The following is a 27,264-nucleotide window of genomic DNA, read 5'->3' as shown; positions in this document are numbered from 1 at the left end:
TTTGGTTTGTGTTTTCGTTTTTGCTGTCCTCTTTGTTTAATTCGATGCTTCTCTAATTCTCTTTTAAAGATTCCTATTAGATCCTCATATGCCCATTCCCTTTCTGGTTGTTTCGATACTATGTTCTCAATGCTTTTCGATACTTTTTGTATTTGATCTTCACTCAGTTTAGGTTTACCCGCTCGTTCCTGGACTTGCTGTTCTGGTTTGGATGCACCAAATTTAATCTTAATTCGTTTGTGGTCACTCCCTAAGCTTTTTGTTCCTTCCTCATCTATTTCCATACTTCCTAACCTGGCATACAGTTTGTGGGACATGAGGCAGTAGTCTATAGTTGAGTGCGAGTTGTTTCGTTCCCACGTTATTTTGCCGTCGCATTTTACTTGAGCATTCACTAATACTAGGTCAAGGGCATCACAGAAATCTTCTAGCAACTTTCCGGTTGTATCTGTAAATCCATCAAACTCTTCTAAATGGGCATTCATGTCTCCTATGATAATTATTTCCTGATTAAGGCCAATTTCTCTAATGTCCCTTGAAATACATGTAAAGTGTTTTGTATTTTCCTCCCTCGAGTCTTTTCCTGTTTTCAGGTAGGCAAATCCCAGAAGAGTGTTGAGGCCTGTTACTCTACCATTCAACCATAAGTGTTCTCTGCAGCCTTCCCTCTCTCTTTTCCAGTCCTGTCCTTTAACTAACATGCCCAGACCCCCGCCTTTGCGTTCACCTTCCCTCCGGTTGCATCCCATCCAGGAGTAGCCTGATATGTATGGTGGTTCCTCCTCATCTCTAAGGTGCGTTTCTGCTACCCCATATACTGTGAAATTTTCAGCCTCCAATTGTTCACCGATCTCCTCCCACTTTATTCTGTTTCTACCTCCCTGCATGTTTATGAACCCTATATTGAGCCGATTCTTTCTCTTATTTTTTCGGGGCTTCCTCCTGCTCTCCCTGCTGCTCCTGCGGTACTCACACCCAGTAACTTCTTCCGACTCTGGTACCGGTCCATCTTCTCCCGCTATGTTGCCATTTAGCCAAGGATGCTCTGTGCTTCTAGCTCTATATTCCCTCTCTTTCCTAACTCTATATTTTTTTGTTTGTGACTACTTGATGATGATGGTTGTGGCCGCAACCATAACAACCGTAACGCCACACCACGCGCCACACTCAGCGATCTAATCGCTAACTTCTAGGAGCAATTTAACAAATTGTTCTAACAAAATATACTATTGTATGTTTAAAAAAGACGATAATTAGTACTTATTGTTGGTTTTAAGGTGTAAATAATAAAAATTTATAGGTTACCAGCGCCAGCGGATGACCTGGCAAGCGCTCAGAAATACAGAAATCTCGCGTTTTGTACCGTCCTTCGTTCAAGGCCGAGCGGAGCTCGGTGTGTTGCGCGCATGCGCACAACGAGTCGAGGGTGCTCGCGATTGTTTGTTTTGTTCTTCCATGGAGTATGCTGGGTTGTAGCTCCAACTTCACAGTCAATCACTTTCCGACAATTGTTGTTCGTGTGTTTCGGAGGGAGTGTACGCTGGTTTTAAAAGCTCTCCACGGCCTTCCTACTACGGAAACTTCATCACGCGGACCGCACGTACCTGTGAAGCCACCACCTATGGTGCCCAAGTGACCAACCCATTCGAGGCTGTGTTGTTCGCGTACGATCTCCTGGGAAGGATGCCTGGATTTCGATTCGAGATTCAATAGAAATACGAGGTGAGCGTACTGCACTCACGTAATCATTTCTCGCAGCCCATTCACGCGGGGTCGATCCGGTCGTATCGCGTCATTTTCGGAGTCTATTCCGGGGAGTATCGCATCGTTCTAGCAGACTACGGTGTCATCAGTTCGGGACAATTTCCTCGCGCGCGATCGCCGTACAGAAAAAAAGGGAAAAAAAAAAAAAAGTAGATTCTGTTTGTACGACTAAACACGCGTCGTGATCCGTGAGCCCGTCTTCCGACCTGAGACGGAAAGACTGGACGATCTGAGCTCTGGACAGAAGCGTCGGTTCGGTCGCAGCGCCAAATCGGGTTCTGAAGGAGTTCTGCCGGGCCGAAAGGCTCCTTCGACGTCCAGATTGAGCCGTCCGGGTTCCTGAACCGCTCAGCCACGCATCGCTGGTCGCGAGAGGTTGTCCGCGGACGCCTCCGAGGAGTGTGTATGAGACGGTGGGCACTTCCGCCAACACAACTCTTTCGGTCCGGTGCTTTTAGGCCTACGCGCTACTCGGGCGGTCGGTGTGTTTACTATGGTTTATTTCCCACCTGCCTTAAAAGAAAACTTTTTTTGTTTGTCTCGTATTTGATTGAGTTATTCGTTGTACCCATTTCGTTTTCGGATTGAAAGAGGGTGGCCTTCGAGGTCGAATCTGTGGACAGAACTCACGGTACACAGAAGCCGACGCAGAAAACAGTTATAACTGGTATTCCGTGTTCTCGGAGTCTATTTGTACTTAAATTCGGAGAGTGTTTTTCGGAGGTAATTTTTCGCTGAAAATTCGGGGTCTATCGGAGTTCATTTGTCTAAAATCTCGATTCTCTGAAATTCGGAGATTAATTTTACTGTTTCCAACGTCTCTGTAAAATAGAATAAAAATAAAAATATCCAGACACAGACACACGACATTCATAAAAACTCCTGTATCGAATGATATGTCTGCAGCTGCCTTTGGAATTCGCACCCTTACCATTAGCAATACTAACTGTCCCACGACAAATCTTCCAAAAGAAGTGTTGCTTCAGTTGATGTCTAAACTTTGAAATAACTGAACACCTGCACATAGTCGCTGGGAAGCAAGGAAGCTGTCCTGCCTCCTCCTATGAAATCTACAGGTTCATAGCTTCCACTCTTATGAGGAACGAAACCCCCCCATCCCTGAGACTATGTTGCAAATCAGAAGTCGGAACTCTGGCTTTTGTTGTGACCCTGAGGTACAAGGACTACTTGGTCTGAACTAACCTTGACCAGATAAACACTCTTGTGCGCCCTACATGCTTCGAGCTGGAGGGGATGTCATTAAATCATGTGACTAAATTCCAACCGGAGTAGTTAGCCCATCAACCAAGAGATGGCGGGCACACACACACACGTGCCCGGTGGTACCACGGGTCTGGCATCTTCCTTGGGCTAGAGCAAATCATCCGCTATTACAGTGATAGCTGAACTGTACCTGTCCTGATTTTGGCTTAGGCAGGGATTGACTCGTGTGTGCAGTGTGTTCAATTTGCTACGTACATCTGTGATCACACAGCACTGCTGTCTGTGATCGAGTAGATAGAGGGTGGGTATGTATAAAAGTGTGCGGTACCACACACTGTCGCTTTGCACGGTGTGGCAAAAAGCTGAACATTTTGTTTCTTTCCCTTTCCTTCAGAGAAAGTTCAAAATGTGATGTTCTGATTATTAACCAAACAGTCATAACAAGCAGTCATTGTGTCGATGAATTAATGTTTCGATTGTTTGAGTGATTATATGGTTCATTGGCTACTATATTATTAATGGACTGAATCCTCGTATTGAGCAAGAAATTAGTTTAATACTTTATGTATAAATGTACCGATTGTTCATTTCAGGCATTGGTTTATTGGGTGACTTAGTGTTATACGTATTGATTAGTCTCCTGTTTGGTTGGTAGTAGGACTGGTTTCCCAGTTGATTGACCAATTTTTTATTGTTTGTCACCTTCAGTGTTACAGTTCATTTAACATGTTGGTTTGTTAGGTGAGCAAATGATAAACCCATTTAGTAGTTTCCCATCTGATTGATATTGTGGTTGATTTTCCATTCAATTAACTGTCCGTCTGTGTCACCTCTCATGGGGCAGTTAATTTGAGGTGTTGGACTACAGGCCGAGTGCACTTTCAGTGGAGTAGTTTTACAATGTATTGGGCTGTAGCAACACCCCCTAGGTAAGGAGGTTGTAGAATGGGATTTTCTACCTCACCTATCAATGCAGGGCACAGATTTATCCTTGGGAGTGCTGTATGAACATGTGGCTGAAATTTATGTCTTGCCTGGTCGCACGTGAACCCCGCAGAACACTAACGCAGCTCGTGTCCGACCTGTGCCGTAGAAAATTCAACACTAGGGCCTCACCTCACTATATATACCGTGTTTCATCGTAGAGCTAACACTATGCTTCGAGCCAATCAGAGCGACGGCGGCAAAGCACTTGACAACCCTTAACAAAAGTATGGGGGTGAGAGACATAATTTTTGTGTTCCAAAGGTGCCCCCCAAAAGATTAGCCTGTCACTCAAAATTGGTACAAAAGCAGTTATCCTCTCTCCCACCAGAGGCCTCCACAGCCACCGCACGCAGAAAGATAGATATTTACTTATTTAACAATACTATCATTCCTTGAGAGGGATACAGTAGGAGTGGCACAAATCAACACAGAATGAACAATGATAAGACAATGCGGTCACGTTCTAGTACGACGCTATGATAAGAAATACAGATTAGAATCGACATCAGAACAAGGCAAGGGTCAAAGCACATTGAAAAAAGAAAGCTGTGTGACACTACATGCACAAACACAAATTCAAGGTCCCACAGCACCAGTAAAAACGAAAGGTCAGTCTCGATGAAGTGTAATAGTTATAGTCCCGCAACCCCATCCGAAGCGCCGACTCGCTCACTGGGATCGTGGCCTTCGCCGTCGGCCAAGTTGCGGTGAGACGGACCGTAGGAGGTGCGCTTGGATTAGTTCCCTACGCGAGTTGTCGCACAATTGCTTTTCGTAGAACCGACGACCTTGGGTGTTTCCCGCAGCGGGGCATGGTGTCACGCCGGGCCAGGTGATGTGCGCCGGGCCTTTGCCGCCATTGGCCAGGGCCAATGGGGCCCGTGCCTGCCCCGGGCTGTAGAGTGGGCGGCAGGCATGGGGGCCAGTGCCTCGTCCCCCGACCCCCCCCGGGGGGGCCCCCCCCCGACCGGCCCAAGAAGAAGGCCCCTCTGTCGACGCTGCGCAAGCGCCTGGCACGCCGGCGCTGGAGGGCCTCCAAGTGCTTCGACCATGCCCAGGTCTTCCACGACTTCCTCAACTCGACGGGCTGGACCGTGCGAGAGGTAGGCACGCCCAACTCCCGAGCTTTTTCTCCAACCTCCTTGGATTTTGTTTGTTAGTCCCTTGACGGTCCAGCTCCTTTTGCCAAGGATCTTTCCCAGTGGTTGGGTAGCTTCCAAAGGAGTAGTACGAAGAAGGGGTTAATGTGCGGGTGTTTTTTTAATTATCTAGAGCAGTGGTTCTCAACCATCGATGTTTCGCCGACCCTTTATGGATCGGCGGAGATGATGGAGGACCCCTTCCGTGGTGAGGGGGAATGTATAAGTTAAATATAATAATTATATAATAAATGGATTTAACTAAGGGCTTGCTTGAAGTAGACTTTTCCTATTGACATGCACAGAGAAAACTAGCCCAAAAATGGAAAAATTCCTTCTGAATCTGAAAAAAGACAACTTTTATTGCCGGGCTTGACTGATGCGGAGGGGCTTTGCGGACCCCTAGAATGCCTTTGCGGACTCCTAGGGGTCCACTAGCACCCATTTGAGAACCACTGATCTAGAGGGAATGCGTGCGGTGCTTGTAAGCTGTTTGAGTTTGGAAGTGTCAAATGAAAATATTAAAGGCAAAATATTTTAATCTTTATTCCATTCTATTTCATTTTGGTGCGTTCGCTTCCGCGACATTCCGATGGTTTCAGTTTCCGAGTTGGTTGTACCTGATAGAGCTTCTCCATCGCATGGTAAGCTCTCATCCTCCGAATTTAATTCTGAGAAACAATAAAAGTCTGAATGGGAAGAGCCGGAGCTCCAATTGCCACTACTGCCAGAGCAGCTGACATGCAAAGCGATCGTCTTTCACGTAACGTGTGTGCGGAGCGTCTAATTCGATATCTATAAATAGCCCCGGCAAAGCGAAACACTGTGCAGGTATGGCGTTTATAGTTTGCCTAAGACCCGACAAATAGCAATACGTCCCACTGTGTGCACTGTTTCGTGTTTAGGCGGGCACTCACAAATGTGTGATCGCTGTTGTACATGAACGGCAACGACCGTCAAAGGGTTAAATGCCCACGAAGGGCTTTACAGAAGGAATGCATAGGGTCACTTTGAGACTAACCACAGTGCACAAAGAAATAGACAAAAAACAACATATGATTTTAAAAATGTAGAAATATAACTCATAAAACATAATGATAATGATGGCATTTATTTGCACTCAAGTAGAGACGCTGGTGATGGCAGAAAGACCAAAAGTTTATGCCAGAAGAGTGCAGCACCAAAAAAAAAAAGAGAACCATACATAGACAAAAGCATCCTTTTGAACGCTGTCTATCGTCATGTTCAATGAATGCTAGCTGCTAGTCCAACTTGCAGCATTGCTAAGCCTTAAAAGGTAGCAATTGCTTCGCAAAATTTTGAAACGTCAGTTATGGTTACTATTATGTCTAAATGAGTGTTCCAGTTGTTAATAGAAAGCTGTAGGGGAGAAAATATAAAGCTATTGGTTCTAGGGGTAGATGAATGCAGTTTGTAAGAGTTATTGAAATGACGGGAGGTGTGGGTGTGCAGTATGGGTCTTTCTGCAAAGGAACAGGGCTTGAACAGAGTTTGTAATTTTCGAAATTTCGTGCCATCTGGCGTCTCAAATGGCAGTTTAACTTTTGACGTACTAATGGTGGCCAAAAAGTATATCTGATCGGCACGTCTCTTGCGCACATGAACGGCAGACAAAAACGACTTCTTCGTGTTGTAATTCCCTTTCAATTTATTTCAGTTTTAATAATGGGAAAAAGAAACTGTTCAGTATAAAGTGCCGGCCCATCATCCCCTCCATAAAATTCTCAAGAGTGGTAGCTTGCGCCACCTAGCTTATCAGACAGTGCCAAAAGATTGATTGGGCACGAGTTTGGCATAAACGCTGGTGCTGCACTTGAATCTTAATTTGTACGTCTTGTGGTATTAACGTCTGGGTGTACAGGGCTCGTATCCTTCTCTTCGAGGCACCTTTCACTTCTTCCTTCGTCGGGCACCAGAAGGCCACCGTTAGTATGGCTATGGTGCCTCGAACGCATCTCTGACTGGTGGGTTTAGCGTCCTATGCTGCCCACACATCAAAAGTGGTCCCCAAGTGGCAACAAATGGCATCGCAGAAGCCGGAGTGTCATGCTGTTGCCCGTCGCGATCCTGGCGAAAAGCGCGAGGGAACGCGAGTGTCGTTGTTGTCGCGGCGTCCCAGGCGTCCCAACTTTCGGCTGCTGTAGCCTCCATGGACTGTCACAGTGGGGAGCGACCTGCAGCAGAACAGGCATCTGCCACATCCACCACAACTGTTGGGACGCCGCCAGGATCGCAACCGGCAACAGCACGACACTCCTATGACGTCATCAGGCGGAAATCGAGGGACCACTTTTTTGGCCGCGGTAAACACACCAGTCGGAGACGCGTTCCAGGCACCGCACCATAGTATGGCACAGAAGTCATACACTCATGATGGATGGATGGATGGATGCTAACAGCTGTAAACTTTATGTAGAGTGGTAGCTTGCACCACCTAGCCTATCAGATGGTGACAACAACCAAAGTCGCTAGGTTGAATTTTGGAGAGTATCTATTATACCGCTCCCCAGGATAAAAAATAAAAAAATTTTATTTAGCGGACATCTGCCCCAACAAAGGACCAAGAATTTTTCTACCCTCGCTAAATACTTCTTAGAATCATTCTCTAACTTTGATAACTGAATAAACTTTCCTTAGTTGATCTTTCTACGCAATAGCAGTTGGCCTAAAAGTTCAAGAAATACGAGCATCATTCATCCCCTCAACTTAAGGCCAGAACAAGCGGCCACGTGGCCTGGTGCCTATCCTATGCTGCCAAGGTTAATCATATCCACACACTGGGGTTGGCAAGCTAGAAAAGGCGCACTGAGCTCCGGGCATTGTTAAGAGTTTGGCTATTCTCATTACTGCCATTACACGAGCCATTACCCGAGTGTCCGCCGAAGTATTGATTGTTGCGAGCCGAAGTTAAGTGCTCTCGCAGTTCTCGTGTCCAATCCTTGAGCGGCGCTCGACTGTCGTTAGACGGGCAGTTTCGATCACACAAACACGTCAGAAAGCTTTGCGAAGGCAAGACTGAAAGTAATAGTCCCCTTTTATCCCCGCACTTTCTCCGTGGTGGTTCTGCTTGGTCCAAACTAGGACCAGTCTGCAAAGTCACAAATATTTCAGCTTGATATCGTTTCATGACCCTTTAAATATAGGCCACCTCGAAATCTTTAACGCGTAAACATAATTTTAGCTTCTAGGCACCCATGCTCAATTTGGTCTTTGTCAGATTAGTGACCCATCTGGCCCAGGATTTGAAGTTTGTATGCCGCCACCTTGTGACATGCCTCTTTCTCTACGGAAAAAGGGCATGGTAGAGGTCCTGCGTTGAAGTTTAGTAGGGAAACAGGGCGCATGTGATCACAGTTTTGGATCCTTTGGGGTGCTTGGATATGGAAGTTTGGTTATTGCCGTAAGAATTCCCAGACCTTCCCGTGTCGTGCAAATGAACTGCGGACAACTTCCGAGCCACTCCACATTGCTGCACCAGACGGTGTTCGTAGGACGTTGTGGAGTAACATGATGCCATGACATCGCTCGACTCTGCGGCATCGTGTGGCACTAAATTTCCACTTAATTTAGACGAGAAACTCCCCGCTAAATCTAACGGAGAAATTTCCTGCCAGCCACAACAAACACGAAACACACAAGGTCCGCCATGACACCTCGCCAATAGGGAGTTTTAGTGGATCCTTCCGAAACCTCCGATAATGGCACCTGATGTTCCGCCGCCGATGCCTTTGCGCGGGCATTTTATCGTTATTGGGTATAGTTTTCGGAGGTTTTCAAACATTCTACTAAAACCCAACTTTGGGACGTTTTCAGTCACGTGACTGCCCTGCATACTTTGTGGGTATAGTGTTAATGTAATAGTCTAGAGGGGAAGGGTTCCGAGTATTTTGGCTACTTCAAGACAGCAGGGCATAAACGCACACAGTGGTGGTCCCGGTGGGACCATATTCCTGGCAACTCGTTTCATATACACAAAAAAAGCAGAAAAACATCACTTGAAAGGTCTGTATCTGGTGTTCTCCTAGCCTTATTTTCCGCAAAAACACCAGCGTCGCGCGGAGTATAAAAAAAAATTATTTTTTTAACACTCGACAACTTCGACTGGTTGCAGCGAAAGGAATACAGCCGACCTGTCTTCTGCTTTCTTTGTCCGCTTTTCTGCCGCTCCCTTTCTCTCTCCTTCTTTCGGAATCACTGATGCCAGTGCTCAGGATTTGCCGTGCTCCCGTCTGCAGGTGGCGGCCCTGGTGCACGAGTACGAGGCCACGGCGGCGCTGCGGGAGCTGGTGGTGCAGGCGGACGCGGCCCGTCCCCTGGCCCGCTCGTGCCGGGCGGACCTGGGGCGGCTGCTGGAGAGTGGCCTGTGCGCGGATGTGACGCTGGCCTACCGGGGCACCGAGTTCCCCGCCCACCGGGCCCTGCTGTCCGCCCGCTGCCCCTTCTTCAGGGACCTGCTGTGCGAGGGGGGCCCTCGGCAGCAGATGGTGCGCCCTTCTTCTCCCCCCCCCCCCCCTTCTCTCTGTCTCCATGCTCCAGGCTAGGGAGAGCCTAGATTTGAGAGAGGGATCGACTTAAACCGTGAGGCATTTGCAATTTGATGGCAGATGCCACCTGCGCCAATTAGTTGTGAGCGTACATGCACCGCATTGTCGGGTGGCGAGGATGAAAGCAGGCAGAAAGGCTGAGACGTGGACGATGATCGATGCCTTCCTACCCTCCTCGAAGCTTTGGCTGCAAATGCAACCCATTAGCCACGTGACACCGATTGAGCAGTTCGAATCAGGTGGTCAGTTGGGCAAGTTGGTACTGACTAAACGTGTCTAAAGTTGCGCACAAAGAGGTGGGGACAGAGGAGAGAAACGGGTAGACGGCGGACAAGCGCACACTTGCAACTTACACTCGAACGTATCTTTCGTCCCTCCTTCTTTCCAACACACGCGAGCGTGCGCTTGTCTGTCGTCTACATGTCCTTCTCCTCTGTCTTTTTGTACGTAACTTCAGCCATGTTTGAGCAGTGGGAAACTCTGCAGTGTAGGCTCACAACTCCAGGGTCGGGGCATTTCTTTTAAAGGGACACTGAGCTCCTAAAAATGTCCTTCGATTAAGTGCTTGCAAAGGACATATCCAAAGGCCCCAAAAGATAAGTTTTGGAATCGGCCAAATGGGTCTCACAACACAAATGTTGCACTGAAGCTCTTTTCCTTGAGAAAGTAAATTTCTTATTTTACGCATTGTATCCAGATATTTAACTAATATTTTGGAGGGTTCAGTGTCTCCACTGAAAAAGCCCTAAGGGAGAGGTGGAAACAGAATGAACGCTGACTAATCAACTGATGTTTACATAGACTAAAAGAAGAAAGAGAAGACAGAAAAGATTTTTGGATATGTGTAAAAGGGTAATCACACGTGCGAGAGATCCGTCCCTTTGCTCTCTGCGCTGCGCATCACGCGGCAACAACGTCGCACTTTTGTGCGGAGGAGCGCCATGATGTAGGCCTCTGCATGGGATGGGGGAGCATTGTTTGGGCTGCACAAACGCTCAAAGGATCTCTTTGCAATCGGCAGCATTTTCTTCGCATGTTCGGCAATTTTACGGGTCCCGCTCTGCTCTCAACTGCATGACCGCGCTCTTGTCGGCGCGCACCGAACTTTGTTTTTGAGAGCTTTGTTTTCTCTTGGCGCTTCGCTGTATGCGTGAATGGCGAAGCCGGGGAGATAGTCCCGCCAGTTCCAGTGACCGGTGACATCGTACACGTCCCCCGTGCGAATGCTCTTTCACCTCGTGTGAATATTCCACCATTTCTTTTTTTTAAATTTATTCCCTTTAAGTGAAAGCTGTTTCTCTATCGTGCCTTCTGGAGTTTCCTGTGCGGGGTCTCGAGCGCTGTGGGTGTCCCCGCAGATGGTGGTGGAGATGGACATTCCGGGCGTGGGAGTGGACCTGTTTCGTGACCTGCTGCGCTACCTGTACACTGGGGAGCTGAGTGTGGCGGGGGATGGGGGGGCCCTGTCCACCCTTCTGCGCCTCAGTGAGCAGTTCGGGGTGCCCAACCCCCTGGCGCACGACCTCAGGCGCCTCCTCGAAGGTAAGGCTTCCTCGCACCCCTGAGCGGCCAAAGGCTCCGAGCAGCGTGACCGTCTGCCATCGCTCCGCTCCCTTTTATTTATCGAGTGTCTAGTGCGCGAATACCGGTTCGCATCGAATAGCACCGCGTCGTTCGTACCCTTCAAAGCAAAAGGGAAACGGACAATCGGTTTTCTCGACAGGGTCTGAGGTAGGTATGTCACTGCCAATCAATTTGAACCGGTGTTTGGACATCCCTGACGGATAGCGTTTGTACCACCAGCTCTTGGCGCTTTCAGGTCTGTGCTGGGGTCTAGCCTTAAAGTCGTCATCATGACGTTACTGTAGCGTTAACCAACGTTCTTCAATCTATTGGTTGGCAAGCTCCACGGAAAAGCTTTATTCAAAAAAGTTCCTTTTCTGTTGCCTGTGTGCGAGCAGGTACGGGCAGATGGTGATCCCAGTGCAACCGGTGGCAGGAGCTCTACGGGCAACGGAGAAGGACTTTTTGTAGCGTGAGCTACACTGGCCGAGGTTGAGCAGTTTCGCGTGGCTCGCATAATGAGCCGTGCTGCGTGCTGCGCAAGCGCGAGGAGCAGTGACGTCACATGGCGCATAGCTGGCGGGGCGAAGCCGCCATCGTTGCGGTTTCCGCCATCGCCGCACGTGCCTCGCCGGTCTGCGTAAGCGCGAGGAGCAGTGATGTCACACGGCGCACAGCTGGCGTGCCGGAGCCACTGCTGCCACCGCGCTATAACTGCGCGCACCTTGCCGGTCTTCGCATTCCAGAGGAGTGACGTCATAGCCGCGGCAGACGCACTGGCGCCGCCGCGTGCCCAGCTGTGTGCCTCCGTTGCTCAGTAGCCAAGTCTGACACTGCACCGGAGCTGCTTGATAGCGCCTCTCATTTTCTGCACATAAGCTCATGCTATGTATATCCTGGCATAGCCGAGCTAAGTCACCGCAATTTGTATTTTAGAATGAAGGTCATTTTGTGCAGACTTTATGTTAATTATTGAAACCACGATAGAATCACTTTCTACAACAGGCAGTGTTCACACAATGCGCCACCCCGAGAAGGCGACGGGAGTTCTAGGAAGTGGTAGCTGACTGATAACGTTGGTGTCAACGTCACGGTGGTGAGACGTCATCGTGACATTACGTAACCTTATCACGTGACATTGGGACATTGTCATGTGGCACCGTGCCATCGGGTGACAGTGTGACGTTTTGCAACATATCACGTGGCACCATGACATGATGTGACACTGCAGTGTCTTAATGGGAACTCGCATGCCAGAGAAGTAATGGCACAGTGAGGACGGGCGAAGCACAGAGGGCCTATGAATGCTCTTAGTTTGAGGAACTTTCGAAATATACCAAAAAAAAGGCAGTTTCTTTTTTTTTTGGTTGTGATTTATTTGCAAACACTGCAGACGGCATTGCTGTCCAAGCAGGAGAGGATTACAGGGGGGCAAATTGATGGGTCAGGCTTGGGGGTGGCAGTGCGAGGCCACCCAAAAGAGTGATTTTGGGGTGCGAGGTCGAGTACCGTGTCTCGACACGTTTAATACGAGAAGTATGCGATAGGTTGGAGGCGTGCAGACACACCGCCCATAAAGTAGCTTGTCTTTCGTAAGTAAACATTGTTCACAAAGCACGGCAGTGTTACTCGGACCCAAGTTTGCATTGGGCGTGCGGGGGAAAAATGAACTTGACGATCGAGAGGTTAAGTGAAAAGAGAGCTAGAGGCATTTGTGGATAATTGGCACTGTCCGCATTGCAGGAGGCCACCTCGCCGATGCCAGCCTGGTGTGGGAGGTGCCGGGATCCGAGCAGGAGGCCCAGTTCCCGTGCCACCGGGCGGTGCTGGCCGCCCGCTCGCCCTTCTTCCGCGGGGTGGTGCAGCGCCGGTGCGGGGCAGAGGCCCCGGGGGGCCGCCTGCGGGTGGTGCTGGACGGGGGAGTGGTGCCCCTGCGCCACGCCCGGGTGCTGCTCTGGTCCCTGTACCAGGACGCCGTGGAGCTCTCCTCCCTGGCCTGTGGCCCATCCGGGGCCTGCGGGGGCGGCTCCTTCCCTGAGGAGCTCATGGAGCTCTACGAGGTGGCGCGGCTCCTCGAGCTGGACTCCCTCGCTCAGGGTGAGGAGGAGACGCCGGGCTCGCAGTATTCCAGCCTGAAATGCTCTTTAAAATAACACCCCCTCTCCATTCGTAAAATTTTGTCTTATCTGCGCATTATTTGCTAAATTTAGCAGAGAATCAACGTCACATGACCTATTGACCAATCTAATATCCACGCTAAATTTAGCGGAAAAATTTATAAATTGATGTCACGTGACTTACATACCAGGTCAGTTTCCCCGCTCGGGAAAATACTGGGTGTTTCAAGGAGCGGCCAGGCTCTTTAAATCGACCGGAAAATTCGGTTTCTTAACCTATCGCGCTACGACTTTGTGCAGCATTGCCCTCAGATGGTGGTTTTTTTTTTTGTAAAATTTGCAAAGAGCGAACTTACTCGAGGAAAAAGTAAAGAAAGAAAAAGGCTTAGCTCCTATGGAAACGCAGCGAAGCCACCGGTCTTCAAACAACATGGCGCCGTTTTGCACGGGAGACGAGATGGCGCAAGCGGTTGCGATGCCAACTGCCGCCAACGAACGAGCATACGACGCCGAGAGCCGGCGATTTTAGCAGACAAGGAACTGCAGTTCCTTGCTGTTACCGTGCCTGTTTTTGTTTCTGTGACTGTCGCCGCCTGCAGAACGCGCGCCGCTTTTGAGTCGAAAAAATTGTCTGCTAAAGACGCCAGCTCTTGGCGCTGTATGCTCGTTCGTTGGCGGCAGTTGGCGTCGTGACCGCTTGCGCCATCTCTTGTCTCCCGTGCGAAACGGCGCCGTGTTGTTTGCAAACCGGTGGCGTCGCTGCGTTTCCATAGAGGCTAAGCCTTTTTCTTTCTTTACTTTTTCCTCGAGTAAGTTCGGTCTTTGCAAAGTTTTTAAAAAAAAATGCACCATCTGTGGGCAATGCTGCACAAAGTTATAGTGCAATAGGTTAAGAAACCGAATTTCGCAGTCGATTTAAGGAGCCTGGCCGCTCCTTGAAACACCCGGTAGTATTACGTGATCTCACACTGCATGACCTATACACTCCGTGCGACGCGACTGGCGCGCCGCCGCGCGGCCGGTACCGAAGGTAGGCAGTGAGAACCCTAGAGAAAACGAAACCGAAACCACGCCGCGTACGTTGGTACGCGTTGAAGTCGGAATGGTGCTGTTGCGCTGGGTTCGCAGCCTGTGCTGCGTCACTAAGTGCTTCAATAGTTATGCGTCGTATCTCGTGGAGACAAAGTTTCACAGTTCTTCACCTCGCCGATGTTTTGTGGGACAGCGACAACGATAGAGCCGTGCTGTACGACGCGAGAAATTTGGTGTCCCGATCATGTCTGCCACTGTGTCGGCACGGCTGACATATTCAACACTACCGCTTTGCGCTCTGCGTTTGTTTTCGTACCAGTAACGCCAACATGTGTCAGCGCCGATGGGACGAACTGAAATGCCATCCCACACTCGCGGGTATGCAGTGCCAATTTCGTTGGAGGAATGCCCTCCAAAGAAGTTTCGTCCCCATTGTACGTGTCGATGATATTTTCGGAGGAATATGGCACGCAATCTGTACTTTATGAAGAAAGATTCGAACGGTAAAAAAAGTGTCAAATATAAATCTAAAGAAAACAACCATGAAACTCGGAATCACTGGAGAATCGGCGTTTGAGTATGGAAGTTTATGTAGTGTGCTTTCTTTCTTGATCAGCCTCCTTTTGGATGTGGAAACACTGGCATCCTGAGTTCTGTAGACAACAATTTTTTTTCTCGGCTTTAGAGCCACCTATCGCAAAGTGGTTCGAACTGGAAGTACCGTCCACTGGTCCCTTCCTACCTGTAAAGTGTGCACCTCCCACGATGAGTGGTATTTTCTGACAGCCTTAGACGGGCAAAGCCAGTTCCCATTTAGTTACGCCGCCCAAACTAAATTTCCACCTGGTTTCGCTATGCCAACTATTTTTGGTATAATAAGTGTTGTGCCAAGTGACGGTCATGTCAAAGTACCTGTGGCAGCACAGGCTCAGCACCTCGCACAACAGGTTATTACACAACGGCTGACCGCAAAAGCACTTGGCGGCCAAACCGTGTGTTGGCCGACAACTTTGTTTTCTCGGCTTTGGAACCACCTTTCGTAAAGTTGTTTCAATTGGAAGTACAGTCCACTAGTCCCTTCCTACCTCTAAAGTCTCCACCTCCCCCGACCAGTGGTATTTTCTTGACAGCCTTTTCATGGTCAAAACCGGTTCCCGCTGAGTTACGCCGCCCAAACCAAGTTTTCACCTGGTTTCCCTATGCCACCTTTTTTTCGTATAATAAGTGCTGTGTCACGTTACTGTCAAGTCCAAGCACCTGTGTGCCCAAACCTGCACTTAGCACAGCCCGCTATAACATAACATTTTGGGTCCCATATGGGATATACCGTACAGCTTTATTTCTTTATTCGTTAGAAACAACTTTCACACCTGTAATGAAACTTGGCACACCTCGTGCAGAAACTTAGTGGACACCTCACTCGCCTCCAATATCATCGTTCCAGCAGTCCTACGTCTACAGCGACGAGCGAAATAAATTTCCCACTCAAAGCAATTATGGTGGCGGCCTTCTTGCTTTTCGGAAAATTGCTCCAACTCCTTTTTTGGCCGCAACTAAGGAAATTACCCCTAATAACGACTAAAACTCAGTATATAAGAAGTGGAGAACATCTAGACACCCTTCTTAGGTCTGCCCCAGCAGTCATGCAACGTCACTCTCAACGTATCGCCTCAAAAAGCAAAAGTTCCGTCCGTGCGCGCTTCCGCCGCCACAGCTTGGCACGCGAAAAGGCGCCGCAGGCTGCTGAACGCGCCCCACGGTCGAACGCCAGCTCCTCCGCTAGCGGCGCTGCGCGCGTTTTTCAAAGCGCCCCCTATAGTTCCCACACGGAGTGTATATACCAATTCAGTTTCCACACCAGATATAGCTTAGTTTCCCTGCTAAATTTACTCGAGAAATTTATAAAAAAAATATGAGTTTTCGCTTTCTAAGATGATTGTCTTGTTAACAAATTTATATTATTGCTTCTTAAAGGGCCCCTGAAAAGAAAAAAAAAAAAAGTTTTTTTTATATTGGACATGCGTGTCAAAAAATTAATCTCATGCAAAAAAAAAAGAGAAGATTTTCAGAGCAATATTGACGGAGCGAGACACGATTCTGTGGGTAGTCACCTCCTTTCCACTTGTTTTCTCTCTCGGCATTTCGGGTGCGTGGAGGAGAGCTGGATCGGCTTCGCCTTCACGTTGAGCTGGAGAGAGCGAATCACCGTATTTGCACGAATATAACGCAAGTTTTTTTTTCAAACTTGCATGCTCCAAAACGCACATCGCATTGTACTGTAAACGACTAAGTTTTTGCGAGGACCTAATTTTCGCGAATCGCCTACAATTCGCGAAAAATACGTCCAGCGAACAATTCGGGCAATGTGTGAACGCTACGGAAGCTACACTCAATTTGCGAAAATTAGAACCGCGAATAATTTCAAATTTTCAGCTTTGGCCCAATTCGTGAAAATTAAGTCGTTTACAGTACTATTCGGAATCGAGTTCAGCCACGAAAAGCGGGAGTCTGCAGAGAGCCATCCCTCCGACTCAATGCAGGAGATCAGGTGGGAGAAGAAGTGGGGGGTGCGGAAGGGAATTTATTAGCCTCTTAGATTAATTAGGGGGGAATAGAAAACATAGAGAGCATTCTTATCGCTTTTGTGTTTGTACAACAGAGGCCGAAAAACTCGGCCCATAAATGCAGCGCACCACGCAGGAATGTGGGCACTTTTCAATTCCTGTCAAGTCAGGCCAGGCCAATTCAAGTGAAGAGAAGCCAAGACCACCAACCATGTTTTAACGATTGTGCAACAGGTGTTTGTTTATGCGGAGGGAGGAGAACTAGAATGAGTGTGATCGTATATCGGGTCCAGCAATTCAGCAATCTTTTTTCTGTCTGCACGTTCCTTAGTTTCTGCTCCAGAGTGGTCTGGTGTTTGTGTTGGTGCTTTGGCTTCGTGCCTTGCTTTGCTTGTGGGCTGCTGAGGAGCTCACCAGCAAGAAAAAGAACTAAACGACAAGCGGCGACCCTGTACTGCTGCATATCTGCAGAGTCGCCAAGTGCATTGTGGACAAAAGGACCTGAGCAGTGGGGATGAGTGCAGTCAGAATATAACCTGACATTCATTCGATTTTGATTACCTTTTCACTTCTGCTGTACCCCCCCCCCCCCCCAGTGGGGTCAATTTACACGGCCTATTCATATTTATTTGTCTTTTTGAGGGCGTCAAAACTTGCCCTCGCGTTATATCGTGCAAATACGGTACCATCTCTCAATTCAATGGCACATGATCTATGTGCCATCGAATCTTGGTGTGAAAGGTGGCAGATGCAAATCAATGTAAATAAAACCAAACAAATGACCTTTACTACGAAACATAACACAATAAACTTTCAATACTCCCTTTCCGGGAATACAATAGAAAATGTACCAACTTACAAGTACCTGGGTGTTAACTTAACAAGCAATCTCTCATGGGAAAATCATATAACCCATATTATTAACAAAGCTAACCAGACTCTCGGCTTTCTGCGACGCAATCTCTCCCTTGCCTCCAAGGAAACTAAATTATTAGCATACACCTCACTTGTCCGTCCCCAGTTAGAGTACGCCTCATCTGTCTGGAATCCCCATCAGTTATTTTTAGAAGATATGTTAGAAGCAGTCCAAAACCGCGCAGCACGGTTTATTCATCGAAATTATACTTTCCCTACTAGTATCACCACTCTTAAAGCTCAACTTGGTCGTCCGTCTCTCAAAACGCGTAGGACAGTATCCGCCTTAACTATTCTTCATAAATTTTACTACCATCTTCCTTTCCAGAAAACGTTGTACTGTATACCCGCTCCCCATATCTCCCGTCGCTTAGATAATTCCTGCAAACTATATTTATCCACTCCCAGGACCAATACCTTTAAATTTTCTACCCTGCAGCTTTCCGTTACCAATTGGAATAAACTGCCAGATCCAATAGTAACCATATCGGACACTTCAAAATTTAGAGAAGCACTTGCCACCTTTTACGGCGCGTAACTCACGTTTTTGCTATCTTTTGTTTGTTTTTCTTGTTTGTACCGTGTACTTAAATCTTAGAAATACTGCCCGCCCCCCTTATGTAAAGCCCCACGTGGGCATTTAAGGGATAAATGAATGAAATGAAATGAAATCTCGTTGGGCAAATGGGGGGGGTCATGGACTTTCCGCGCAGAATTTCAAATAAATCTCACCGTCAATATTGCTCTAAAATTTTGTTTTTCACAAAAGATTTATCTCTTGACACGCGGGTCCGAACCAGACTGTTTAAAAATAAGTTTTTTTCTTTTCAGGGTTACTGCACCGAAATTTCGAGCTCGCAAAACAAGGCTGGAGCGATAGGCGGGACGCTGCAAAACCCGAAAACATCCCTCATACAGAGTTATCTCTAACGGATGGCCGTATTCTTGGTAAAGAAGTGCGCGTTTGAACGTGACCGACGAGGTCGACGAGACGTCTGACGTTTCAATTTTCATTCCCTCTCCTCCCCGCTTCGTCCCGTCGATCGGGTGAACCGAGGCGAGGAAGAGAGAAGCAATGGCCGCTTCCCCTCATTTTCAACTGCCCCAGGACGATCGTGGCATCAGAGTCCTCGCTTGATAGCGCCCTTCTTTTCCAAAAATACTGCCATCCGTATGAGATATTGATGTAGTAGTGTTGGAGTTTAACGCTTTTGTGCCATTATTTTGTGAAATCCAAATTTTAATTTGAGTATCCATTTTAAATACTGCATTTCATCCATTATAAGGCTTTAGAAATAAAGATTGCTAGCAATTGTTTTTGTTTTTTTTTATTAATTTTTTTGATGCATACATTGCCCAGTGGGTATTACAGTAGATGGAGGCTGTAAGAAAATATACATGAAGAAATTGCGCAGAACAACAGCGATAAACGAAATCCCCAAAAAGAAACCGCGAGTTGCGACAGCAAGATTAATTCATAAAAAAAATTAGAGAGCATGGGAAACTGATATCAATCGATTGGGCAGAACATTCCAATCATCTATGGTCTGCGAAAAAAAAAGAGTATTTGAGTAGGCCAGTCTGTGCAGAAAGCTCTTTGATCTTATTACCAGTCAAACCTCGATATATCGAACACGGATATATAGAATTATTGCCTATATCGAACGCTTTCTATATCACGTGGAAAATAGCATGCTTTTTTATTTTTTATTTCGAACGGGGTCGGGCATAAAATGGATATATCGAACTCCGCCACCCCAAACAGCCCGCGCTCTTTTGACAGGCGGCGAGCTTTCCCGCAACACACTCAAAGATAGCGGTGGCGCAATGGGCGCTTCTGACTGCCCACACACACACGTCGAGGGCGCCATTTGAACGTAGCGGCGCGCGCACGCCGCTGCCTGGATAGTTTGTCGCAACGACAACGACGCACTGCATTTACCGCACCGACTCCTCCTCCTCGGTATTATCGGTAGTGCTACGCGTGTGATCGTAGTTCTTTTGTGTGTCGTGTTGCCTCGCGTGAGTGATGGCTCCAAACGCTAAAAAACGGACGTCCCTGACATTTGCTGCAAAACTGGAAGCTGTCCAGCAGATTGAGAATGGAGAAAAAAAAGTTGAGCGTTGCCGAAGCTTTAGGCCTACTGAAAGCACTTTGAGTACTCTACCGAAAAACCAGAGTGACATAAAGTCCAAGGCAGAACAGAACCAGCACTCAGGTGCGCGGCGTGTACGCAAAGCTGCCTTTGAAGATGTTCAGAAGTCGCTGCACAAATGGTTCATCGACGCAAGGGCCCGGAATATTCCTGTGTCCGGACCGATGTTACAACAGAAGGCAATCATTCTCGGCGCCGAGAACTTGAAGCCAGTAGCGGTTGGCTGCAACGTTTTAAGGCCCGCTTTAACATTGTCGGGAAGACAGTCTCGGCGGAAAGTGAGGACGCCAATGAAGAGGAAATCAGGAAGTGGCCTGATCCACAGTGGCCCCAGGTTCTCGTTAAGTACGAGCTGCACCAGATATTTAATGCGGCTGCTCCCGCCTCTGCGGTCGGTCGGCGCGCATGTGCCGCCTGTCGGCGCTTCACGGAGCGCGACGGCCATGCGCTTTTAACAAGTTTTTTACGCGTTTTTGATGTGATTTAATATATCGAATTCTGGCTGTATCGAACTATTTCTCCATCACCGCGCAGTTCGATATATCGAGGTTCGACTGTATTGTTGTTTCGACGTGAAATACAACAAGGAGCAGACGTTTCGGAGGGCACATTGCTCGGTGAGATGTCTAACTCTGTGGCGCTCATACCATGAAATTTGGAATGAACAGCCTTTACCCAGAGATCTACCACCGTATTTACTCGCACAGTGAACGCACTCGCGTAATGAACCCCCCCAAGGTGGCTCTCAAAATTTGGACTTTTTTTTTCACTCTTGTATTAAATGCACCCCCAACTCGGACGTCAAAATTTTGACCCCCTTCCCCCACTCGCGTGAAATGAACACACTTTTCTATCCTGGTGCAGCGAGGTCGCGAATGCATGGGCAGCGTGGGTGAACAAAACGCCTTGCAAAAGGCGTTAAAAAAATAAAAAAAGATCCAACGGAAGCAAGAAAAAAACACATGGAGAGGAGCTTTTTTTTGCACAGCGCAGTCTGGGACTTTGGGGTCGTGCACCGCGTGCAAGGAGATAAGAAAGAGAAACGAAGAAGCCCTCGCCTAAGCAACGCCTAAGCAAACAAAACAGCTTGCGAAAGGAGGCAAAAAAAATGTAAAAAAAAACCATGGCACTAAGAGAAAAACAAAAAACAAAGGAGCTTTTTTTTTTCTTTTTTTTTTGCACAGATCAGGTTTGTTACGGGGTCGCGTGCCACGCGCAAAGAGATAAGTTACATTGGAGTTTTCAGGTAAAAGGTCCATTCATTATGCGAGTAAATACGGACGCAAAAATTTTACTTCACGTAATGAATGCCCCCCCCCCCCCCCAACTTTGCATCGATTCTTCGGAAAAAAAGGTGCCTTCATTCTGCGACTAAATCCGGTATTCTATATTTCGGGCTGAATATCCATGGGCCGAAAATTCCCAAAAATCCCCGATTCTCGTTGGACATTGTGCGACGTTTGGCCAACGAGTTCGTAGCAGGTTCTCGCATGTTTATCGCGCCATAAAACCCGAGTCCACCGCATCCATGACAGACAGTCGCTATGACAGTTCCAGTAACACGCGAGTTTGTACCGGGTTCCTGCTTATTTATCGGTGCAGAGTGAAGGACCTTTGGGGCAAAGAACCTTTAAGGAAAACAAGATGTACAGAAGGCCCTTTTGGGAGAAAGGACCTTTAGGAAAAGCATGTAGTTAAAGGACCTCCGTCTGACGCGGGTACGAGGCCAGGGGCGAGACGAGTCTGTGGTCCCTGTGGCCGGGTGTGGTGCAGGCTGCGAGGACGCCCTGGTGGAGCTGCTCAGCCCGGAGACCCTGTGCGGCGTGCTGCAGTGGAGCGAGCAGCCCCACGGCTCCCCCTGGGTCCACCGGCAGGCCCTGGGCTTCCTGGCCGAGGAGTTCTCGGCCCTGGCCCAGACCCCGCTCCTGCTCCAGCTCACCAAGGGGCAGCTGGCCACCCTGCTGCGCTCCGACTTCCTCCAGGCATGGCCCCCTTGCACTCTTAGCTTGATCAACTTAAATCCGCTCGTGCGCCTGTCTCTTTGCCACCTGATCGCGCTCTCGCCTCTATGGTCGACTCTCGTTAACTCTAGCTCCAGGAAGCCACAGACCTTGGTTTGAAATATTAGATGTTTGAATTATCAGAAATTCATCTAAATATGATAAGTAGCGATTTGTTAAAGGAATAGTTACACGTACCATGCATGTTAATATGCTTTCCACTACGCGGGCCTATCTATAAGCAGGCGCACACGTAGAACATTGGTGAACGTCAAAGCGAATAGTGGTTTTGGCTGAATATTTTCTAATAGAATATGGAATGGTTTCTCCGAGCCTTTTCCTACCGTTTTACCATGTTTAAACAAAAATTCAGTTACCCATTGTGAACGTTGTTCCAAACTTCCCACATGTACACTTCTAAGCTCAGTTAGTTTTGATATAAACTCTATCTATGAACTGTGTCCTCTGAAAGTCCCATGCCTCCAATGGGGTGGCATGTGAATGACAGGTTGGACACAAAGTTCAACCTAAGGAGACTCCCAGCTATCCTAATCGAGGGAATAAATCTGCTCGCTATATGCAAATTTACCCCCTTAAAAAAAAAAAAAAAAAAAAACGAGCGAGAATAATGAAACCAGGATGTCAGGACAGTTCTGCTCGCATAATTGCGGTGGGTTAGTCCCGTCGAGTGTGCTTCTCACCGAGCACCCGCCTGCTGCAGAAATGCAATGACTTCGAGCTTGTTGGGTATTGCTTCCCCGCAGTACAAAGGTGCTCGGTGCGAAGCACACTCAACGGGGCTAACTTGCTGCAATGAACAAATAGTATGAAGTAAGCGAAAAGGCTGTTTCAATGAAGCAGCTTATAAATGCATTGGAAACATAGCTGGATAACCAAAATTTGTTTAGTTTGTTTGAGTGAACCGGAAGTTGGAAATATCCGAGTTTGAATTAATGCGAGTCCACCGTACCTGGCTGGGACACGACATAAGTCTGCTCTTCTTTCTGGTGGTGACAAGCGTCTCATTTATTTGACAGAAGCTACACTCTCCCGTGCCTTTTCCCCCATCATGTATGACCAAGTGACGAAAGGAAGGGGCACGAGTGGTCCAGCGAGCTTGTCAGCTTAGGCGTGAAAGGGATGTAAAAAAACTCCGTTGGGAAGCTTTCCCTCGGAGGGTCGGGCTGCTCGCATCCGCTCCCAGGTAGCGCAGTTTTTTTGGACCAAAATTTGGTTTCTGTCCGGGAATTTAGGGTCTCGGAAAGGCCGAAGAAGCCGAGCTAGAGCCAAGCTTGACTTCCTTTGTCCCGAGTCTAGGGTATCTTGGCCAAACAAGTGCCAAAGTCAGGCTTCACTGCCTGGTCGTTGGACTGTCACCTGGCATTCTTGGGCCTAAATTGTGCAGCAAGTGCCAAAGTCAAGGTTCACCTCTGGTGGTTTGGTTTTCACGGGACAATTTTGGCTGAACTTTGGCACTTTGGCAACTATGGAGCGAGTGAAAAAAAAAACATCGGAAGTGCTTTGGCACTGATGCCTCGGAGTTCAGCCATATTCGCTCTTCCTTGCACGAGGTAAAACCTGCTGCTGCCAGGGTCCGAATAGCCCCCAACAACTTCCGGTTCTGAACTAGACGGCAGATTTTGAGCTATTTGCGAAATCAAATATATGTGTTATCTTTTGGAAATGCCCACTTATAGCACTGTCGGACTTAATTCCCTCTTACGATAAAAGAATGGTGAGTGAGAAATTAAGAAATATATGTGAACCGGAAGTGTGCCGGGGCTACACAGTGGATGGCACCACTGAGTTTGTTAGCTAACAGAAAAAGGCGAATGGAGCCAAAGTTAGCCCCTAGGATCACCAAACTTCTGTTCAGTTAGGCGTTTCTCTGGTGGGCTACTTGGGATAGAACCGATACCCTGGAACCAGGGTTCTCCCCACGGTGGGCGGCAGTGGCAGAGCTCCGACTGGCCACCCACCACTCCAACTGAACGCCCACCGCTCTATTTTTTTTTTTTTTTTATGTCGCGGGATGACAATTTGATTTTGCCTGCGCACAAGCCTGCAGACCGTCACCGTTGTACTCAGCAGGTCCGCGCACCGCCATGTTATTGTTCGCTATAATATTGTAAGAGATTTCTGCAGCTCAGCCAGGTTAAAAGGTGGATTGCATGCACAGTATCAAAAACACTGACATTGACGAGAAATTCTAAAAGTGATGGGACAGGTCCGTGGACTTTGCACGACACTTGTACAGGGTGACTCCGGATGACACTCGAAACTGTGCAAGCGTAGAATTGGTCGAAATTACCGATCATTATGGAGCTGAAGAAGCAAAGTTCCCACGATTCCTAGAGTGCTGGCCGGGGCGCTTGGGGGATTTAGCGAAGGGTCTATTACAGCACTACCCCTTGGCGGGTCGGTCCATTTCGTTGGGTCATTGCTAGTTTCTTGGTTAGGGTAGTTGGTGGTACGTGATCCGATTTGAAAGAAGAAAGTCAACAAAAGTATTTTTAGACACAGGAACGACCGCGGCGGCAAAAAGGGTGGTACCACCATCTCAACGAGCTCAACGCTTAAAAAGCCATCGAAAATAAAAAGAAATTTTTTTAAGCAATCTTATTAAGACACACGCGTGTCAAAAAATAAATTTTATGCAAAAGAAAAAAAAAAAGATTTTAGAGCAATTATTGATGGCGCGAGACGCGATTTAGTTGGGAGTCACCTCCTTTCCACTTGTTTCCTCTCGGCATTTAGGGCGCATGGAGGAGAGCTGGATCGTCTTGGTCATCACGCTGAGGTGGAGAGAGTGTATGACTATTCCGGGACGTCATGGATTTTGCGCATATAATTTAAAATAAATCTCGCAACATCAACATTGTTCTAAGAAAAAAAAATCCACGTAACATTCAAGCAGACTGTTCAAAAAAACATTTTTTTTCTTTTGAGTGGCCCTTAAAGGCCAACGTTCACTTCAAGCTTTCCACTTTTGCCCGTTTCCTCCTTTCCTATATCCTCTCCACTTTTTACCTTGCCCCCCCCCCAACTTGGCTCCCCTCGCAGCTTAGGAGAGGACAGCGCTAAGAGGATTATCTTTTCTGCAGAAAACCGAGCTCGTATGTCTTTTTCTGAGTACCGGCTGGAGCCAGTTCTTCAAAGTGGGCTCCTATAACAGTTTCCCAACTGGGTTCTAGTACTAGTTTGAGCTGCAGCAAACTCTCTCTCGTCCTCCAGAAGCTCTAAAACAGTCCGCGACAGAGCAGAACGGCATCGCCTGAGCTTCCGGCCACCGTATCCAAAGCCCAGGAAGTTTGAATCGTAACCGTCAACACCCACTCAGCACTAGGCAACAGAATGGCGGCGTCCTCGAGGGACAATGGAGTGTCGATACCCGGAGCCTAGCAGTGGCTTTAGGACGCTCTCTAGTGGCTTGTGGATGTGGCAGCAATGGGAGTCTCTACATATCTAAGCTCTCTGGATTCTTTGCAAAGATTAATTTAATACTCATTATTATTCTTTCGGCGTGGGCTCAAAATAATCGTGGTAGTGTTAGAAATATATATAAGCAACCATTTCTTTTAAATAGTATGCATATTTAATCTCGCAAATATAGTAAAATGAGAGGTCCCACGTTTTTCCACAGTCGCGGCAATCTCGTTGGGCATCGACATTACGTTCGCGCGCCGCGAGGTCTTGACGGCGGAGTCTCAATTGGCTTCGTTCTCACGAGCATGCACCTCGCAGTTCACCTTGCGACGAACGGCGAGACGCGTCGGCGTTGCTACCAGTATGTCTCGTTGTCTTGCAACGAGTGCGACGCTATTACGCGACTACACCAGGACACCCGCGTCTGCCACTTTGCACCGCAATCGTCAAGTCTCGGCACATTTGCCGCTTGGGCCAGTTCGGGGATCTACCAACGATGACGTAACGTGCGGGCCTGTCTTCTATGTGCTATTGGATGGATGGATACAACTTAACCCTTTTAATTGGGCGGCGGCTTGCGCCACCTAGATAAAGCTATTGATTTTACCGACTACAGTCAAACTCACTTATAATGATCCCACATATAACGAACGACCTATCGGTTATAACGACCAGCTTTCAGAAAATATATGAATTCAAGGCCCTACCCATTAAAATTGGTTGAGATAAAACGACCATTTTTCAAAGCATCAGACTGTTACAACAAACACTGAAACTCCGCTTTCGGCAAAAAAAAAAACTCTCGCTCACAAAAAGAAAAAAAAAAAAAAAGCGGAAGACACTTGAGCACTTTTTATGAGTTGTGAATGCGAAAGCATGAATGTCCAACAATGTGGATGCTGGAGGCAGCGCCATGTTCGTCGGCGGCGAGACGAGCGGAAGCCTCCAAGTGCGCGCCAACGTGTCATGGGGTTGCAGTGGCTAGTTTTATCGGCGCACTGGGGGCACAGAACACACAGTGCCATCTGGCGGCGGTCGTTGAAACTGACGCGCGCAGCGGCCAATAGAAGTTTCGTCGCCGCGCGCCAGCCAATGGGACCTTTGGGATCAGGGAAACTAAGTGCCATTTTCGCGCTTCAAACTGATGACGTAGGCTTGCTCCATAAGACAGTTAATGCTTTCGCATTAAAAAAAAAAATCAAAAAAGCTACTTTTTGGGTGCGACGCTCCGGGAGACGCGTGGCTATGCTTGGCATACTTCCCCGGGGAGGAAACAGAACTACAAAAGCAAAGGCGCCCTCCTGGGTAGCGTAGTCCGCCGATCGTGCGTGTGCAGAAAGGAGAACAGGAGGAGAAAGAGGAAGTCAACTCTCACGCAGTGCTGCGTTCGTTCGTTCTGTGTTTGCAAACTCTGTATTCAACTTCAGAAAAACTCATTGCTCGGTATAAGGTGGCTTGCCTCATCGTCATCGTGACCGTTTATTGACGTTCGCCTTTTTTTATGAATACCACGCACACTCTCTCGCACCTACGGACTCGTGCCCGTTGCTTTAAAATGGGGATGGGGAGCAGCACTGCTTGGCCTCGCAATCCCGGCCACCCGACGAGCTTGCAAAGTGTTGTATGCAAGACAACCGTCCCAGAGGCGATGGCCGCGCACTCGTACATGCGCAGGCAGCGCATGTACTTGAGACCAAAACGAGTATTAATTACCTCTGGACAGCGAACAACCATCGTCGGACTAGTGCACGGAATTTATTTTGCGTTGGCGTGCGCTTCATAAAATCCGTTCTATGAGGTATGTGGTCAATC

General features: G+C 48.1%; 1 protein-coding gene and 1 pseudogene across 1 annotated transcript in view; both read left to right on the top strand.

Moving 5' to 3' along the window:
* The first annotated feature begins 1,409 nt into the window (after positions 1 to 1,409).
* Positions 1,410 to 27,264, top strand: part of LOC8029743 (BTB/POZ domain-containing protein 7) — a 45,103-nt gene continuing 19,248 nt past the window's right edge. The window contains exons 1-6 of the mRNA XM_029985464.2: positions 1,410 to 1,722; positions 4,782 to 5,078; positions 9,371 to 9,619; positions 11,038 to 11,221; positions 12,986 to 13,339; positions 21,800 to 22,008. Coding sequence (XP_029841324.2) covers positions 4,848 to 5,078; positions 9,371 to 9,619; positions 11,038 to 11,221; positions 12,986 to 13,339; positions 21,800 to 22,008 — 1,227 coding nt within the window. The 5' untranslated portion in view covers positions 1,410 to 1,722; positions 4,782 to 4,847. The remainder of the gene's footprint in view (positions 1,723 to 4,781; positions 5,079 to 9,370; positions 9,620 to 11,037; positions 11,222 to 12,985; positions 13,340 to 21,799; positions 22,009 to 27,264) is intronic.
* On the top strand, positions 19,357 to 20,759 carry LOC121833702 (annotated as a pseudogene).

This window comes from Ixodes scapularis, unplaced genomic scaffold (genome assembly GCF_016920785.2).
Source record: "Ixodes scapularis isolate PalLabHiFi unplaced genomic scaffold, ASM1692078v2 PGA_scaffold10__122_contigs__length_95168666, whole genome shotgun sequence".
NCBI classification, from domain to species: domain Eukaryota; kingdom Metazoa; phylum Arthropoda; class Arachnida; order Ixodida; family Ixodidae; genus Ixodes; species Ixodes scapularis.
This window is presented reverse-complemented; position numbering and strand designations above follow the sequence as displayed.